This window comes from Ictalurus punctatus, chromosome 9, assembly GCF_001660625.3.
Source record: "Ictalurus punctatus breed USDA103 chromosome 9, Coco_2.0, whole genome shotgun sequence".
NCBI lineage: Eukaryota > Metazoa > Chordata > Actinopteri > Siluriformes > Ictaluridae > Ictalurus > Ictalurus punctatus.
Genome location: NC_030424.2, coordinates 20,413,307 through 20,430,083, shown reverse-complemented (window position 1 = coordinate 20,430,083; position 16,777 = coordinate 20,413,307). Strand labels below are relative to the sequence as shown.

The 16,777-nt window shown below is 39.1% G+C and overlaps 1 protein-coding gene across 4 annotated transcripts in view; it reads right to left on the bottom strand.

The window, feature by feature from the left end:
- The window catches only part of fermt2 (FERM domain containing kindlin 2), a 44,456-nt gene extending 31,834 nt beyond the window's left edge, over positions 1–12,622 (bottom strand). For all 4 annotated transcript variants that reach the window (XM_017476059.2, XM_017476060.2, XM_017476061.2 and 1 more), the window contains exons 1-2: positions 12,297–12,622; positions 11,357–11,516 (exon numbers count right to left, since the gene is read on the bottom strand). In XM_017476059.2, coding sequence (XP_017331548.1) covers positions 11,357–11,513 — 157 coding nt within the window. In that variant the 5' untranslated portion in view covers positions 11,514–11,516; positions 12,297–12,622. The remainder of the gene's footprint in view (positions 1–11,356; positions 11,517–12,296) is intronic.
- Between the last annotated feature and the right edge of the window lie 4,155 nt (positions 12,623–16,777).

Below are 16,777 nucleotides of genomic sequence, written 5' to 3'. Positions count from 1 at the left end.
GGCTGTCTCAAGCTGCTCAATTATTGCTACGATAAGCAATTATTTGGATCTGCGTCACGTTTAGTTCACAGTATGACGTGATCATGCAAACCTTTTTAAAGAAACTGTCGCTCTCCCGGCTCTCAAAATGTGGTTGCATGATTAAAAAGAATCTAAAATGTGAAGTCATTAAAATGCAAGCAAAATGTGGAGTGCGTTCCAATAGGACTAATTTTCACATTTACACTATAAACACGGAGACATTTTCCCTGAACACTTGGAGAAACAAATAAAGAAGCGTCATTTATATAATACATGTGGAGAAGCTAGGCTGACTACGTGCCTCCTGTACACACCAGTGTCTCTTCACTGCCTTGTGTTTATAAAGGGCAAGCTTTTGGAGAAGAGTAGGGTATAAATCAAAACCTAAAAGCCACCGAGCTGAGAATTACTAATGCTAATGGCATCCCGAAAGAGATGTTTGTTCAATGTTTCTAAAAAGGTTCAAGTACAGAAAGAGTAAAATCTCTCAAAAAGCACATACAATTATCGATTGAGGAATCGACTGAAAGCACCGTTCATGCACTCAGGTTCCGATGACTTCCCAAATGCATGCTGTGCTGCCTGGAACAGGTATGATATTGAGCTACTTATATAATCAGATCAATTGCAAACGTGACAAGCATGAACAGGTATCCGGATGAAGTACACCGATTTATAACAGCAATGACATTGCAAACTTCAATGACTGGATCATGTGTTGCTGCTCCTTTCTATCAATCATTACTTTTCTCTTACAGATTTAAGTCTAATGCATTTAAGTGATCAGTCTGACACGTGCATATACACACACATACCCCGAAGGGGAGATTAAAGGTTGTGGTTATCTGCTGATGTTAGTCACAGCGAGTAGCTATTTTTCCTTGCTGAAAACTCCCATTTGTTTTCATCAAAACATAACAAGTCAGTACATTTTATAGACTGTCATCCCAGAATGTAATAATTATCTGATCCCAAAAAGCTAGAGCTGAACATTTTGTGTGTCAGCGAAAAACATGAAGAGCCGAGCAACTTTATTGCTTCATGGCAGACAGTGTATGCATAGTTAGTTAGCCCCCAGGATGTACCCTGTCAGAAAGAAGGTACCGTCAACGAATTGCTCCAAGAGCAAGCTTTCATTGTTTCACTGGCCTGCACAGTCCTGGATCTCAACCCTACTGAGCATCTTTGGGATGAAATGGAAAGAGTTGTTTACATCAAGACACCCAGTGAGCGGCAACTAAGCACTGGAATAATTTCCAAATGGTACAACATTCCTGCAAAAATGCATACAAGCCTCTTGTAGAATCCATGTCAAGGAAAATGAATGCCGTTCTGAACGCCAATGCATTCCTAGATGAATGAATTCAGAATGGTAAATGGTCTGCACTTACATAGCACTTTTATCCAAAGCGCTCATAGTGTTTCATTCACCCACACACACACACACACACACACACACATACACACACTCATACACAAATGGTAGCAGAGCTGCCATGCAAGGCGCTAACTTGTCATCGGGAGCAACTTGGGGTTGAGTGTCTTGCCCAAGGACACTTCGGCATGTGGAGTCACATGGGCTGGGAATCGAACCGCCAACCCTACGATTAGTAGACAACCCGCTCTACCACCTGAGCCACACCCACCCCAAGTAAAGCGTTATGAGCTGACAGAACACTGGCAGCAAGGCAGTGGTCGTCTTGGAGGAGTGGAAGAGGACTCCAGTGGCATCTTGAGAAGCTCTGGTGAACCCATGCCACAGAGGGTTAAGGCAGTGCTGGAAAATAATGGTGGCCACACAAAATATTGACACTTTGGGCCCAATTTGGACATTTTCACTTAGGGGTGTACTCACTTTTGCTGTCAGCAGTTTAGACATTAAAGGCTGTGTGTTGACTTATTTTGAGGTGACAGCAAATTTACACTGTTACACAAACTGTACACTCACTACTTTACACTGTAGTAAACTTCTTCACTTCTTCAGTGTTGTCACATGAAAAGATATAATCAAATATTCACAAAAATGTGAGGGGTGTACTCACTTTTGTGAGATACTGTACCTTTAAAAAAGATATACAACAAGTGCCACCATGATGAATCCCAGTGATCCAAACACATTTCGAACACAACCCTCCAAAATCTTACTAATGACATTTTAAGTATCTACAAAAACAATGGAGCAGACTCATTGCTGCATTCCAGTCAAGTCAGATTTCTGGCTCATGGCAAAATCAAACTACAGAAGAAAAGGAGTTCTCATTAAAGACTCCCCAGGCCAAAACATCAGCAGACACTCCAAAGCTCAAGTTTCATCTTCTCCACATGCAAGCAGTCCTCCCGTATGTTTACCCCGAAACACAAAGCTCAATTGTTGTTGAGTGCTTATAAATCAGAGAGATCAAAAATACTATAAAATGTTCACAATAAATGTTTATCCTGTGGTGTCTGTGCACCACCAATTCCACTCTATTATACATTTTACCATTAAATTTTCATGATCCAACAAAGGTCGAAATCAATCTCTCAAATGCTGATCTAGAGAATACACAAAAGCCTTTTGAAACACTGGTCTACAATTGATGATAATATGACTGGAAGAGTGAAACTAAGCCTGCTCCTTCGTATGCTCTTTCTCAAGGACATGTCAAGGACCAATAGGGGGTCACGGTCATCTAGAGAGCAACCTCGATCAATAATGGTCCCTCTGATCTTGTTTTGAGACACTCAAACATCCCTGAGGACACATGCAATGATCCCCTTAACCTGATCAGGGGGGAATAATGACTGAACACAGAGCGGTGGGAAAAAAACAAAGCCTCCGGTTAAGCAAGGCAAAAGTTCCCCCGGAGATTACCACCGGCACAATGAGGACATACTCTAGCCTGGAGATTAGTGGTGGAGCCAGGTATATCCAGAAAGATCTAGGAGGACTGGCCAACCCCAAAACTGCCAAAACACTAAGGACCACCTCACATTGTTCATATATAGTCATGTGAAAAATTAAGTACACCCCATGGAAATTGTTGGCTTTTTTTGACATATCTGGACTAGCAAATATTTGATCTTCTCTGAAACAGTGCCCATTAATAAAGGTGATACACTATCAAATTACACATAAAATTGATATTTTGTAGTAATTTTCACTGTTGAAATGAACAAAAAACAAATAAGTCACATGGACAAAGTAAGTACGCCCCTACATTTATCACACCTTCAAATCCATAAAATTAGAATCATTTGTTCAGGATTGGGTGCCAGTGTTCAGAACCTGCGTAGGGTGTGCAGGTGGAACCGGTCTTGTTTATACTGCTCTCATATCTAGTGTCTGGTTTTCCCTTTGCTATTGAGGTGTGTGCTGTCATCATGGCAAGATCTAAAGAGTCCTGTGAGGCCTTCAGAAAAAAAGTCTGTGGATACCTAGGAGTCTGGCAAGGGATTTAAAAAGATCTCCAAATTATTTGAAATACATCATTCTACTGTAAAGAAATAACCTACAGGTGGAGCAGATTTCAAATGTCCAGGACTGGCTGTCATAGCAAATTCAGCCAAAGAGCAGACTGTCTGATAAAAAAAGAAGTCTCTAAGAACCACAAAAGTTCATCACAGGATCTGCTAGTAAGTCTTGCAGCTGTTGGTGTCAAAGTGCATGCTTCTACAATCGGAAAGACATTGCACAAATTTGACCTGCATGGAAGGCGTGCCAGGAAAAGCCTTTGCAAGACTACAATTTGCCAATGAGCATATAGGCAAAAACCAGGCCTTTTGGAATAATGTGCTCTGGACAGACGACTCAAAGACAGTTGTTTGTCCACAGTAATTGCAGACATATTTGGCGCAGACCAAAAACAGCTTTTCAGGAGAAGCATACCAACTGTGAAGCACGGGTGGTGGAAATGTCATGGTTTGGGGTTGCTTTGCTGCCTCAGGGACTGGACAGCTTGCATTCATTGATTCAACTATGAATTCTGAGTCATATCAGAGTGCTTGAAGATAATGTGAGACCATCTGTCCAAACGTTGAACCGAAAATGTTTCTTTCAACAGGATAAACGATCCTAAGCACACTAGCAAATATACTAAGGAATGGCTCAAAAAGAAGAAATGGAGGGATATTGACTGGCCAAATTGATTTTGATAACCAAATGGATATTGAAAGTCATTGCCCGGATTTCAATCCCATTGAAATGTTGTGGGGGGATTTGAAACAGGCAGTACATGCAAGAAAACCCTTAAACATCTTGAAACTGAAAGAATATTGCATGGAAGAGTGGTCAAAAATTCCAGCAAGCCTAGTGGACAATTATGCAGAAGTTATTTCTGCTCAAAGGGGCAATACTAGCTTCCGAGGCCAAGGGTGTATTTATTTTTCCACAGAAGAACATCACGTCTATTGCTATTTCTGTTGAAAAAAAAATCTCATTTTCCTTGTGGCTTTGTACAAGTATATCTACTTCATTAATAGGAACTGTTTCAAACATGATCAAAAAAGGCAACAATTTCCAAGGTGTTTACTTATTTTTTCACATGACTATCATGTCGTGTTTGCCAAAATTATACACACCTATATAGAATCAGATGCGATTTTACTGAGTATCCAATCATCATTCAGACACACCAAAAGCTTCAAGTAGTCCAGTGTTTTCCAACCAGGGTGCTGTCTGACGAGAGCAGGGGTGCCGTGTAAAAAACCTTCAAAAATGCTAAAATGTGTAGAAAATATTTCAAATATATGAAATATCTGATGTCTGAAATAATAACACAGAAGTAATGACAAACACACACGCATAATAATTACCTATTAATAATAATAATATATATATATAATAAATATAATAATTTTATTAAATTATATATAAAAAAGTAATTCCCTCCCCTTCAACCCCCCTCGCTGACCTGTCATCAACACGTGAACATCAGTACGTGTAACGTATGCATGTGTTTCATCCTAATGATTAGCGTGTGACGATGCGTGTGTAGTGCAAAAGAATATGGACAGATTTCTTAAAAGAAAAGCTCCAGATGCTTCTGGACCATCAACTTCATCCTCATGTAACTAACGCTGGCTAGCATCAGTGTTTGTATAAGGTGCCACAATTTAGTTTTTAAAATATTCAAAAGGGTATCGTGACTGAAGAAAAGTCTGGGAAACGCTGGTTTAGTCTACAATAAGTAATGCACTGATTTTGTTTTAAAGCTTGTCCTTAGAAATAGACAGTCATACACATCTGTATTACAGTCTCAACATGTAGCAGCACTCTCTTTTGCAGCTTTATACAATTATATGATACAGCTAAAGTCTTTTAATCACATTACATGAGCGGTCATATGGACATCAATCAATGCCCATGAAAGCCTCACGGCTTCACAGACCTAAAAACAGAACAGCTGGGAAACATCACCCAAACAACCACGATTTGCCTGACATCATCTGCCGGCTTCTACATCAAGAGCTCCAACACAGAATCACTTACTCAGTGATGGGGAAGAGGGGGGTGGTGACTTCCAAGAGGAAGTCCAGCCAAATGTTTATATTTGCCCAGATGGCTGCTATGATAGGCTGTGTGTTATTTGAAAGCTTTGGTTGGAGATCAGTGCCACACCTAACTTTCATACATCAGTGTATGGCACGATAAATAATACAATTTTACAACTGGTTGGTGGAAGACAAGCACGTTAACTAACAGTTGGAATGAAGATTCTAATTTCAACCATTTTAGAAATGTAAAACTGTTCGACATATCTGTGATAGAAATATAAACAGTGATGTTTCAGGAAAGTGCATGCAGGAGGATTCAGCCTGAGTGAAGGAGCCACTGGGCTTCAAATAAACACTAAATCACAGCAGGATCAGATCAGAGCAGCAGGAAAGATCTGCACTGGGAAGGGCCCCTACTTAACCTAACTACTTCCTGTATACTAGATTAGAACGTCCAAAAGACGCTACCATACAAATTACCTTACAGAACCAAAGCAACGTCCGCCCAGTCATAATAGCAAACATGCACCGTCGCAGTGCAAATTAAAACCACAAATCATTACAGAATAAAGCGAGTTATGATTTGTGATTCTGATAATACGCATCATGTCTTGCTTAGACTGCACAGCTTCTCCAATAAATACAGGGCTTCTGCAGGTTTCAACAAGCTAAATTTAAGACTTTTTAAGACCATTATGAATGCAGTTTAAGACCTATTTCACGTCCACATTAGCTCACACACCATGTCATGACACACTGGACGTGCTCCGATAAATTCTGACCGGACTGCACAGTTTACACGAGGGGTTATTGGTTCGGTTTTGTAATGCCGTGATATTTCCTACAAACACATTTAAAAGTGAGAATTTTAGAACTTTATAAAAGGAACGTTAACTTTTAATCCAAACAATTTTTAAGACCTGTCAAAATCATATTGAAGACATTTTAAGGGCGAATATTCAGATGATTGGATTTTAGACGTTTTAAGGACCCGCAATACCTCGGAAATAAAGTGTGGAAATCCTAGGTTTTCGCCATTTCTGATTTTTTGAGGTTCCAAAAACTCCAAATGTACGGAGGTAAAGTACAACATGAGCACCATTTGATTCTTGCGAAATACACAATGCTTTGCTAGTCAGAAAAAAAAGCGTCACATCCCAGGTTTTCCCCATGATCCGGATATCCATGCGTATAAATGTAACTTGATTACAAAATTGAAAGAATTCTGGGAAGGCTTGCAGGCTCCAAAAACCCCAATGCAGGGAGGTCAAGTTTAAAAAAAAAAAAAAAAAAAAAAAAAAAAAAAAAAAAACCCACCTACACAGGAACTGCTGCTTCCTGTGTAAAACAGTGTCCGTTTCCTTGAAAACCCCTACTCCATTATCAACAATGGGTGATCTTCCCCTTGCTTCAACACTATAGTGACTAGAAAAACAGACATCTGTACAAGAAAAGGAGAAATCACGAGTCTAACCTAGTCAGTATTTCAAGATTTTCTTCAGTGAATTCTTTCATTTTGTGATGAACTATTGTCCTTGGCTAGATTGCCTTCACTCATAACACGAGATTGTATTCCTAGTCTGTTCGTAAGGGTAATAATTGCACAACATCTGGAAAAATATCATTCAGGTCTAAAAAAGGAGTAACGTACTGCATGCCAGAAACTGAAGAGAAGCTAGGAGCAGAAGCAAGCAGCAGAAAATACTGTGATGACGGCAGTGTCCAGGGAAAATGCCAAACCCTGGAAGTCATTTCCTGTTCAACAGAAGACTTTTATGGAATTCTAGTAGAGCATCTCACGTCACATGCTGGGGGCCCAACACACATAATCCACTCCTCTCAATCCCCTTTCCCCTTAGCTCTCTGGCTGGAAACAGAAACAGAGGGCCAACATATGAACCCAGTCCAACATTGTGTGCTTTAATGCATTACTGACGAACGCTTGGCAAATATTTAAAACAAATGGCTGCTGACTCAATGGCAAAAAAAAAAAAAAAATCTCCTTCTCCATCTCAGATTTCTCTTTCAAATTCCAAAAGTTTGCTTTTCTCATCTCTGCGAGTTATTATACAATCTCTCACTACACACTATTGAGAAGGCAGAATCTCCTCAGTGACAGACTTGTGCTTTGATCACACGCTGGAGACTCAAACAATCACTTTTCCAACCTCCATTTAAATGATATCCAAGTTCAGTCATTAGGATTCCTGAGATTTCATTTGCACTGTATTCGGTGAGGCAAAAGAAGACCTGGCTTCAAAGGAAGAGACAAGTGATAAAAGATATGCCAGGCATATTAAAGATAAGACTGTGGCAGAAGGGCAAGAATTGAACACGTAGACGCTCAAAATGCACTGCAGGTCGTTGGAGGATCCTGATCATCAAACCTTAAATAACGCTCTTCTAAAAAGATCTGGCGGAAATGACCACAGTAATCGATGAAGCACTTTCCTGGCATTAACATTTAATCCATTAAGGCCGTCGGAAGAATTGCTGAGTGAACGAGTAAGAGCATGTAGGAGAATAGATCAAAGATGTTACAGTAATTGATTTCACATGAGGAAACGTATACATCTCTCCCTCAAACTACACATAAAACAGGGGTGGACAAATCATAAATTCATTTTCTAGCCCAACGGACAAGTAAAACTTTCTGGTTGTTGAATCCACTTATCCACTGGGCAACTATCAATTAAAAAAAAAAAAACAACAACACTAATAGCCTGGAAACAAAATCTGCTTGTCTCAGGTACCAAGGCTAGTGATATGTCCACTCCTGTAAATATGGACAACATACAAACAGTACTGCGTGAACCAAATACTCTAGCCTTGCAATGTCTGGTTGTGCATGTCAGTGGGAAAGGACAGAAAGTGCCCGAGTGTGCTAGAAACGTGCACTGTGTGTGTCTCACGAAAAACTGGACAAAGCTTTCAAAATAATCTCATAAGGACACAAGATTGCAACAATGTCACAATGGGGGAAGAGCAAAATTAAAACAAGGTCAGTAATAGAAAGGACAGAACAGAACAAGAGCGTCCTATTACTAAATGGCTCTTCTAGATCTTAAGAGCCATATTAGGTCAGTGAACCCTCTTACACATGACAGTGCTGTCCTTATAGAGAGATTCTTCATGGCCTCACAGGCACTGCAGGAAATCTATAACGGGTAATGCTTTCCATTTCAATTCATCAACCGTTACCCCAACCATCCTCCAGATTACATCAATTTCAACTTGGGCAAATTAGTGTGCAAAAAAAGAAAAGAAAAAGGATTCCACTCGTAAATATTGACACAAGTTAAGATTTGGCTACGACTTGGCGACAAACAACACCTTACAATCACATGTAACATGCAGTTTCAGAGCAATTTCTCAGTTCATCTCGGAGTAAAAATACAAAACTAATTTCACTCAGGAGTAATGGAGCGTGTAGACTAAAACTGTTATTCCCACACATATGCTCCCCACGGAGTTCCTACTAACCTTAAGGGTTAATAATTGCCATTGCTTCTACTCTGACCTCTCTTATACAAACATTGCCTGGTCCTCAAATGTTTAGAGGGGGCTGGTTGGCAAATTCAAGGGAATAACTAGTGGCTGATAAGAGCGGTACAGGGCATATCTCTTGAGGGTACAATATACCTAGAAATACACATTTTCTAGAAAGTTAATCAACATAACAAGGTCGAAATGCATTTCGCCAACAGAGGTCACAGACAAAAGCTTACAAAAGACGGTCCTTACAACAATAGTTTTGAAATATGTAACAATCAAAGTGGGACAACCAAACATTCAACATGTAACTAATCTCCTCAATCAAAATGGTAGGCTATTGTTACTGCAACATGTATAAGAACAGGTTAGCTTGTTTGTTTTTTGTGTTGCTTTCACTATTCCATGAACAGGTTAGACAAGTCTATCCCAATACATACAAATAAGTATCATTAACAATATACAGAGAGACATGCTGAACCAGGGCAGGCTGGGACAGATGGCTACAGGAGATGAGCCCTTGCTCTCCTTCAAGAAAATAAATAAGTAAATAAATGAAAAATTGGTTCAATTTTGCCATCCATGCCACCTCATTAACTATTAAATGGTTTGAGATGTAGGTTTAGGGGGGAAAAAATAAAAAAAAACAAACAAACAAACAAAAAAAACCCTTTTGTGAAAACAAAACCAGCACCATGTTACGTGTTGTGTAAAAACATACAGGGGTAGGGCTGATTTATTTATTTTTTTTCCTAGCCCAGACTGACAATTAAGAGTTTCAACAAGGTGAAGCATCCCTTAGCTTTTGTGTTAACATTGGGGCAAATTTATTTAAGTCTGCGTTGCTGTCTCACCCATAACACATCATCAGCAGCGACTGAGAAAGCGCACGTGAACTACAATAACGGGTGTAATTAACATAAATGAGGTGGACTACTTTCTTGATAATGCCTTTGCAGTTCATTCATTCATCTTCAGTAACCACTTTATCCTGTATTTCTAAATATTTATTATATACGTGGACAATTTCAACACAACTACCTCAGCTTAATGTTGCACAGCATTATATTGCAAAAAACAACTGCACATATCAGTACTTTATACCAACTATAATCAGACTTGCTGCCACCCATCTTTATATCACATTATATTTTTATACATTAAAAAAAAAATCCACTTTCCCTTTTTCTAACTATGTAAATTCAATTTTACGTCATGGACGGTCGTAAAAAGCATTTCACTACGCGTTATACTGTGTATGGTTGTGTGTGTGACAAATACAATTATTTGAATAATGCTACCCATACAAGTTTCCATAAGTGTGTTTGTGTGTTAACTCGTAAGCTCAGTCTCTGTACAGAGCCACTTGTAGCACAGTTTTCACCACAGAGGACACAAAATAAGGCTGACAACTCCAACCATGAATCACTAGGAATATGGAGTATCTAAAATGAGCTTGTCCATACTAAGCAATCTATCACCGGCAATCCAAAAGAAAGAAAAAAAAAAAACCCCAAAACACAACAACAATGTTTTAATGACTCATTAAAAGCCTGACAAATAACACACTGGTTACTGTTTCATCATGTGAAATATTACTAATGAAGCTTCATGCCTCTGCTCACATGTCCTGAAGTGTTCATTACTGTGATGTGGATTCTAAGTTCATGCTGAATGAATGTGTTATGAAGTTACAGAGAGCCAGTGGAGTGAGTCATTCAGATTGGACTGGTTTTACGTGGGGAGATGAGATAATGTAATTATTACCAGACTATCTCTGGGATTCTAGTCCTGTTCTAAGCCATCATATCATTCATTTCGTGGACTGCTCATGCACGAGTCTGGAATCCCATTATATCCTGGAGGGAAATAGATGTTGTGCTTTTTTTCTTCAGCACAAAATCACTCCAGGAACTGCACAGATCAAGAAAACATAGCTAACATTTAAACGGACTTGGAACCTCCTAGGGAGGTTATTGAGTATACAGATATAGCCTACATACATGTCAAGGTCATGTGACCTGCTAATGGTCAAGCGCAATATGGCAGTCACAAGAACTAGAACAAGTGATTGTAATAAAGGTCAAGACAATCAGTTTGAATTAAAATGGAGGTGTATGTAGTACGAATGGAATTTTCAGTGTGATCAAGAGATGCGTACATCCTGAAGACACTCCCTTCTCTGTGATTTATTCAGAGATTTTTTTTATCCTGTGTGGGCTACATATCAACATTACAGACATCACCTCATGTCTGGTAACCCTGTCCAAATAGTAGGCCTGCTACAGAATAACTATTTCAGAAGAACGACCTTTAGTGTGAACCAGGCTCATGGTGGGCATTAAGTCCCAGACTAACCAGAGCTTACCGAGTTTCTCTACGAGCTTCAGCATGACTCCGCCAATGTGGATTTCTCCTGTGACTCTCAGAGAGACGTCCTTGTTCAGGTCAGTCACATTCATCTTCAGTTCCCAAGTGCCATCGGCATAGCAGCCGTCAGGCATCCGTATACCATCCAGAGCCATATCCTGATTAAAAATATATATAGGTTAAAAAAAAAAAAAAAGCTAAATCAGTAAAAGTCAGTTCCAATACCATCCACTCAGGCTATGAATATAGCTAATGATACAATAGGGTGATTAAAAGTGAATAAAACATTTCGTACTCATTATGCTTGACAGTCACTGGTGACGTAGTACTCTGACACACTGCTTTGTAGGTTTGTATGCTATTTGGGATGCAGCCAAACAAGGGGAAGGGTCTCAAACAAGTGACTGTGGAGGTTTTTGAAAAATGAGCCGAGTTCAAAGTTAGGACATAAATAGACTACACGCTTTCAAACGTGCGCGCGCGACTTATCTGAATTTTTACGATTGAACAAAGCAGCCATGTAAAAAAAAAAAAAATATATATATATATATAATAGGAATGTGCTAGTTTTCCAATAAAGAACCAAAGACAAACCTTGTTAACATGAGAACATAAAGCAGCTGGAATGTGTAAGAGCAGGTTCACCTGTAGGCCTTTTATCTAACGGTAAAGCGAAGCTCGGGAATATGGCTGATTACGTAAGCACTCCTCACTCACTCACTCTCACACACACACACACACAGAGAGAGAGAGAGACTCTAATAAACTCTCAGCTCAATGAGTACAGCACGCCTTGGTTACAAACTTACAGTTTACACACTTCTAATAAACGGATATTTTTAAACCAAGCAGCAACACAATACACACCTCCAGTGCAAGCAGAGGAAACACAACGCGAGTCTTTCACGCTGACGGATTTTACAATAAGGTTCACTCACCTTCACGAGTACGCTAAAGTTCAGTCAAATCCCAAAGCGAAGCCTTAAACTTCCGACGTCGCGTGAGGTCTGTTTGAACACCTTTCTTCTTCGAAACGTGTGTTTAATTCTAGCATGGAGAAGTTTTTCCAAAGAAAACTGGTCCAACTAAAAGTCCCGCAAACTGCGTCCTCACGGTTGAAGCTAATGGAGTCCAGCGGCTCTCTCTCTCTCTCTCTGTGTGTGTGTGTGTGTGTGTGTGTCTCTCTCTCTCCTCCCTCCACCAGTGAACGTCACTCAGAGCTCCAATCCCGTTTTCCCCTTTCCACCGGGATTGCTCCCCAGCTTGGGTACTTCCCCCTAAACCCCCGCCTCAGTCCAGCGCCTTCATCTGGGGTAGCGTGTGATTTCTCCAATACGCAATAGTATTAGTCTATTTAATGTAGCATTAGTTTATATATTTAGGATTTTCCCCCAAAAGTGACTGGAACAAACGGTAGCTTCAGCACAACTCCAGAGCGTTATAATGAATTATCTGCTGATATTTCTTCACTAAGTCAAAAACGCTTAGTGAAGGGTTTATTTTTTGCACATGTTTACGCTATCGTTTGTAATCATCTTGTGTGACATGGCTAACTAAATTTTTATTTTTTTTATTTTTATAATAAAACCAAACGCTTGTAAAATCATGGTGCGCACAGTTCAGCAGTTAATGGAGCTTATCCAATATGGAGGTCGGTTTATTGACCGCTATAGAGATAACGCCAGCGTTTGCTACTGTGTAGGGTTTAAACGCTATTAATCTTCTAATGCTATTAAAATCGCAGTGATGTATTTACATTCAGGTAAAGTCGTGGTAAAAGTGCGGTTGCTCAGTTGAATAAATACTCTGCAAAAAAAAAAAAAAAACCGGAATAACCGCTTCAAATTCTTCAATCAAGTTTACGTAGAAAAGTATAAACTCTGCAATTTACATAATGCACGAAGGTAAAGGTACAAGAAAGAGTCACAAATCTGGTTCAAATCACTTTAGTGAGTCATTTTAGTTAATGATGATAAATGAGTTCCTCTTTCAATGAAGAATGTTGAGGAAAACATTAGCGAAGGCTAACCAGTAACGGCTTTCTTCCTAATCTCTCAAGCGTTAGCTAGCATGCTAAATATAACCATACAAACTAGCTGAATGCTAATAGCGAGCAGTGTAGCTGGCAGGTCTCACAGCTTGCTATTAGCATTTAAGTCACCTTAAGACTTTATAAATATGATTACAGAGAAATGTAGTAAGTTGGTATTTTTCTACTTAATGTGAAAGGAAATCTAAAAAAAAAAAAAAAAGAAAAGAAAAAAGAAAAAAGTGAAGACTTCTTTATTTGTTCCCATTCCTGGTTATGTGTTGTACATGATTTACATCATTACACAGAAACAGCCAGGGATTAGAAAAATATGATTCTTCTGAAACTACCCAAGTGAATATTATGTTCCTTCAGGAACAAAATCCTTATATGGGTACATGGCCTAATCCTGTTATCTCCTTTCCCTTTTCTGTTAATTTTTCTCAACATGTGCCAGATATGAAAGGACTGTTTTGCTACAGAAATCCAACACTAACACTTCTTTCAGCCCACCTTTAATGGAAAACTGACCCCTGGCTATGTATTTGAATGAACATCATAATCCTACATCCCTTGCCCAATAACAAAAACCTTTCTCAGGATTTCATTTAAAATGATAAAAGTAAATAGTGAATTAAAAAAATGCAAGATGCAAATCCAACAATGATGATTTCAACTGAGAAACTGTAAACAGTTTGAAAGGAATCATAAAAAAAGAGATCCTAATTATAATGGTTCAGATGCAAAAACATCTTGAAGACAGTCTTTCCCGCACCAGCCTCTTTTTCTCTTTATTGAAATTAATAAGAAAAGGAAGAAGCCGAAAGTGCAAAGCTCTCTGTAAAGACTCCTGTGGTGGAAAATCTGCTGTTAAGATGTCACCAGAGATTCCTTCAATAAATGTCAAATAAACGTCTCCTTAGAGAAAGCATCACAGAAAAAAACAGTTGATACTTTATTTCAGTGTCCAATCAGAAATCTGTTCTTTTGATGATAACCATATCTAAGAATTGTGTGCTGTGATGTAATCACAATATCAGTATATCAAATGCCCCAGCACTAATGCAGATGTCTTGATGTAAATGAAATGTAAAATCCCACATAATTTATGAATTGAGAATTTCAACAATTAAGAAACAAAGTAGGTAATTTCTCTCAGAAATCTTAAAACCCCATCCCCCAATTCTTTGTCCTGTCCTGCAGAAGTGTTCTCTCAGAGGACGGTAGGGGGGCGAGTGAAGGAGTGCTCGCTGCTCCATGCAGGGCCACTTCGGTTCAAGAATGTGAGCTGCAGCCTTGGACAGCATCAAAGCGATTTATAACCCTTCTCTCCCTGCTGCTCTGACCCCCTCCACGATTCCGCGTCTGGCAACAGAGCCATTGCCTTTTATAGGCTGTGTTTTAATTACGGTGTAAACAGTGAGTGAGATGGTGTGCAGGAAAGTGGAATGGGTGGATGGGGAGAGGCCTGGAGGAGGAGGAGTCCTGAAATTCTGAGTCACACTGGCAACGCGAGACCGCCACATACAGGACCGCTGAAGTCATACACCTTACTATCAACCTGAAGACAAATGGCTGGTACAATGCCTGTTTGGATTCAAGAACAATATTTTAAACAGAGGAGTAATCCGTTTACTCTCATGCTGAGGTTATGGTCCCAATAGGGTTATGTTGGCAATGCTGTGAGAACACTGTGAATCTAGCTGTAAGGCATCATTACACCTTCTTCTGACTGATTGACTGAACCAACAGAAGACTAAAACACTGCAGATTTAGGAACTGGATTATGTTTAAACTGTCTGATAACCAAAGAAATCAGTGAAAATCATGGACTGCCTTGCCCTCTGCTGGCCAAATCATTGAGGTAGTCCCCTCAATCCTGATGCCACTAAACCATGGACTGCATTACTAGTTAACGTTTCAGGCTTCTGAAAGTAATGGCATTCACTGTGAGCAACATGACTTAATTTTAGAAGGGCCTTCCAATAAATCTGATTCATCCACTACTTAGATGTCACTAGCCAAATGGCCTATCATATAAAAGTTATACATCCTGCCAAAAAGGCAACAAAATATCTTGCAACAAAAATATCTTTCCAGAGCTGATGGACTTCTTAAGCCAAGATGAGAATGGTTTTAATTACAGGTATCCTCAAATTTAACAAAATACTCAATATTTGTTCCAAAGCAAGTTCACAATTAATAATATTTTTTTTTCTTTAATTCACAAATAAAGCCAGAGGAGGCGCAGGAAAAAACACATTTTTTAGTTATTTTTTTGTTGACAATTCCACAATTTTTTCCTCTACTTAAAGAAAAAAAAAAAAAGCCATTAAATAAAATAAATTCATTTAATTTGTTTGAGATATGTCTTATGAAGCCAGATTGCACAACTATTAAACAAAAATTGTTTTGTGTCATATCTGTGATTTGTTTATTTGCCCAGAAGTTTAAAAATAAAAATAAATAAATAAATAAATAAAAAGCCAGGTGAACATCCTCAAATTGTAGTGAGTCCATAATTTTTTCCAGGGGTGGTAGCACAACAGGAGGTAAGTGACATTAGCCCGTTTCATACATACCCCTGCCTCAAGTGATTGGCTCGTTTCTTCCAACATGTGTAAGATATGATGTCAACTGTGGTGTCAAAAATGACACCAAATTAAAAATTACCTAAAGCATAAAAACCAAGACTATTTAAAATTCAATTAAATGCCTTAAAATACAATTTTCAGACTTTATTGGGGAAGCATAGTCCCTGGATTGATCCTGAACTTGGCTCTGTTCACAGAATTTCACATGTTCATCCTATGTTCAGGTAGGTTTCCAAGTTTATCCCACCTCCCAAAAAACATGCAAGCAGGTGGATTGGCTACTCTAAATTGCATGTGAATAAGTGTATGAATGTGTGTGTCCATGGTGGCCTGTGATGGACTGGCATCGCTTTAAGGGTGTGTCCCACCCAGTCTCTGACCAGGAAAATAGTTACTGAAGATGAATGAACGATCAATAGAAAAAAGACTTTAACGACCAGCAAACACCAGTAATGAGGTTCCTCCAGTACTGACCAGACTGAACTTTCTAAGTATTCTTCTGTCTTCTGGATGCATAAACGTTCCATCCAAAAACAGCACAATACAGAAAGACAAATAAGGTAATGCCTTTTATCATGATGAAATTAGTGCAGGCAGTGTGTATCTTCAAGCATGCAATTGGTTTAGACAGTCTTCTAAATATTTTGAAAGCACCCGCCACTGTGGAATTCTGCTCCTCCCACACACATCTCAGGACTCCCCCACTTACACTGTTCAGGCAACTATATTCTGTTTATAATCACCACTGAAATAGAAAAAATTAAGTCCCAGCAAAGGACAATGCCACAGCTGTATG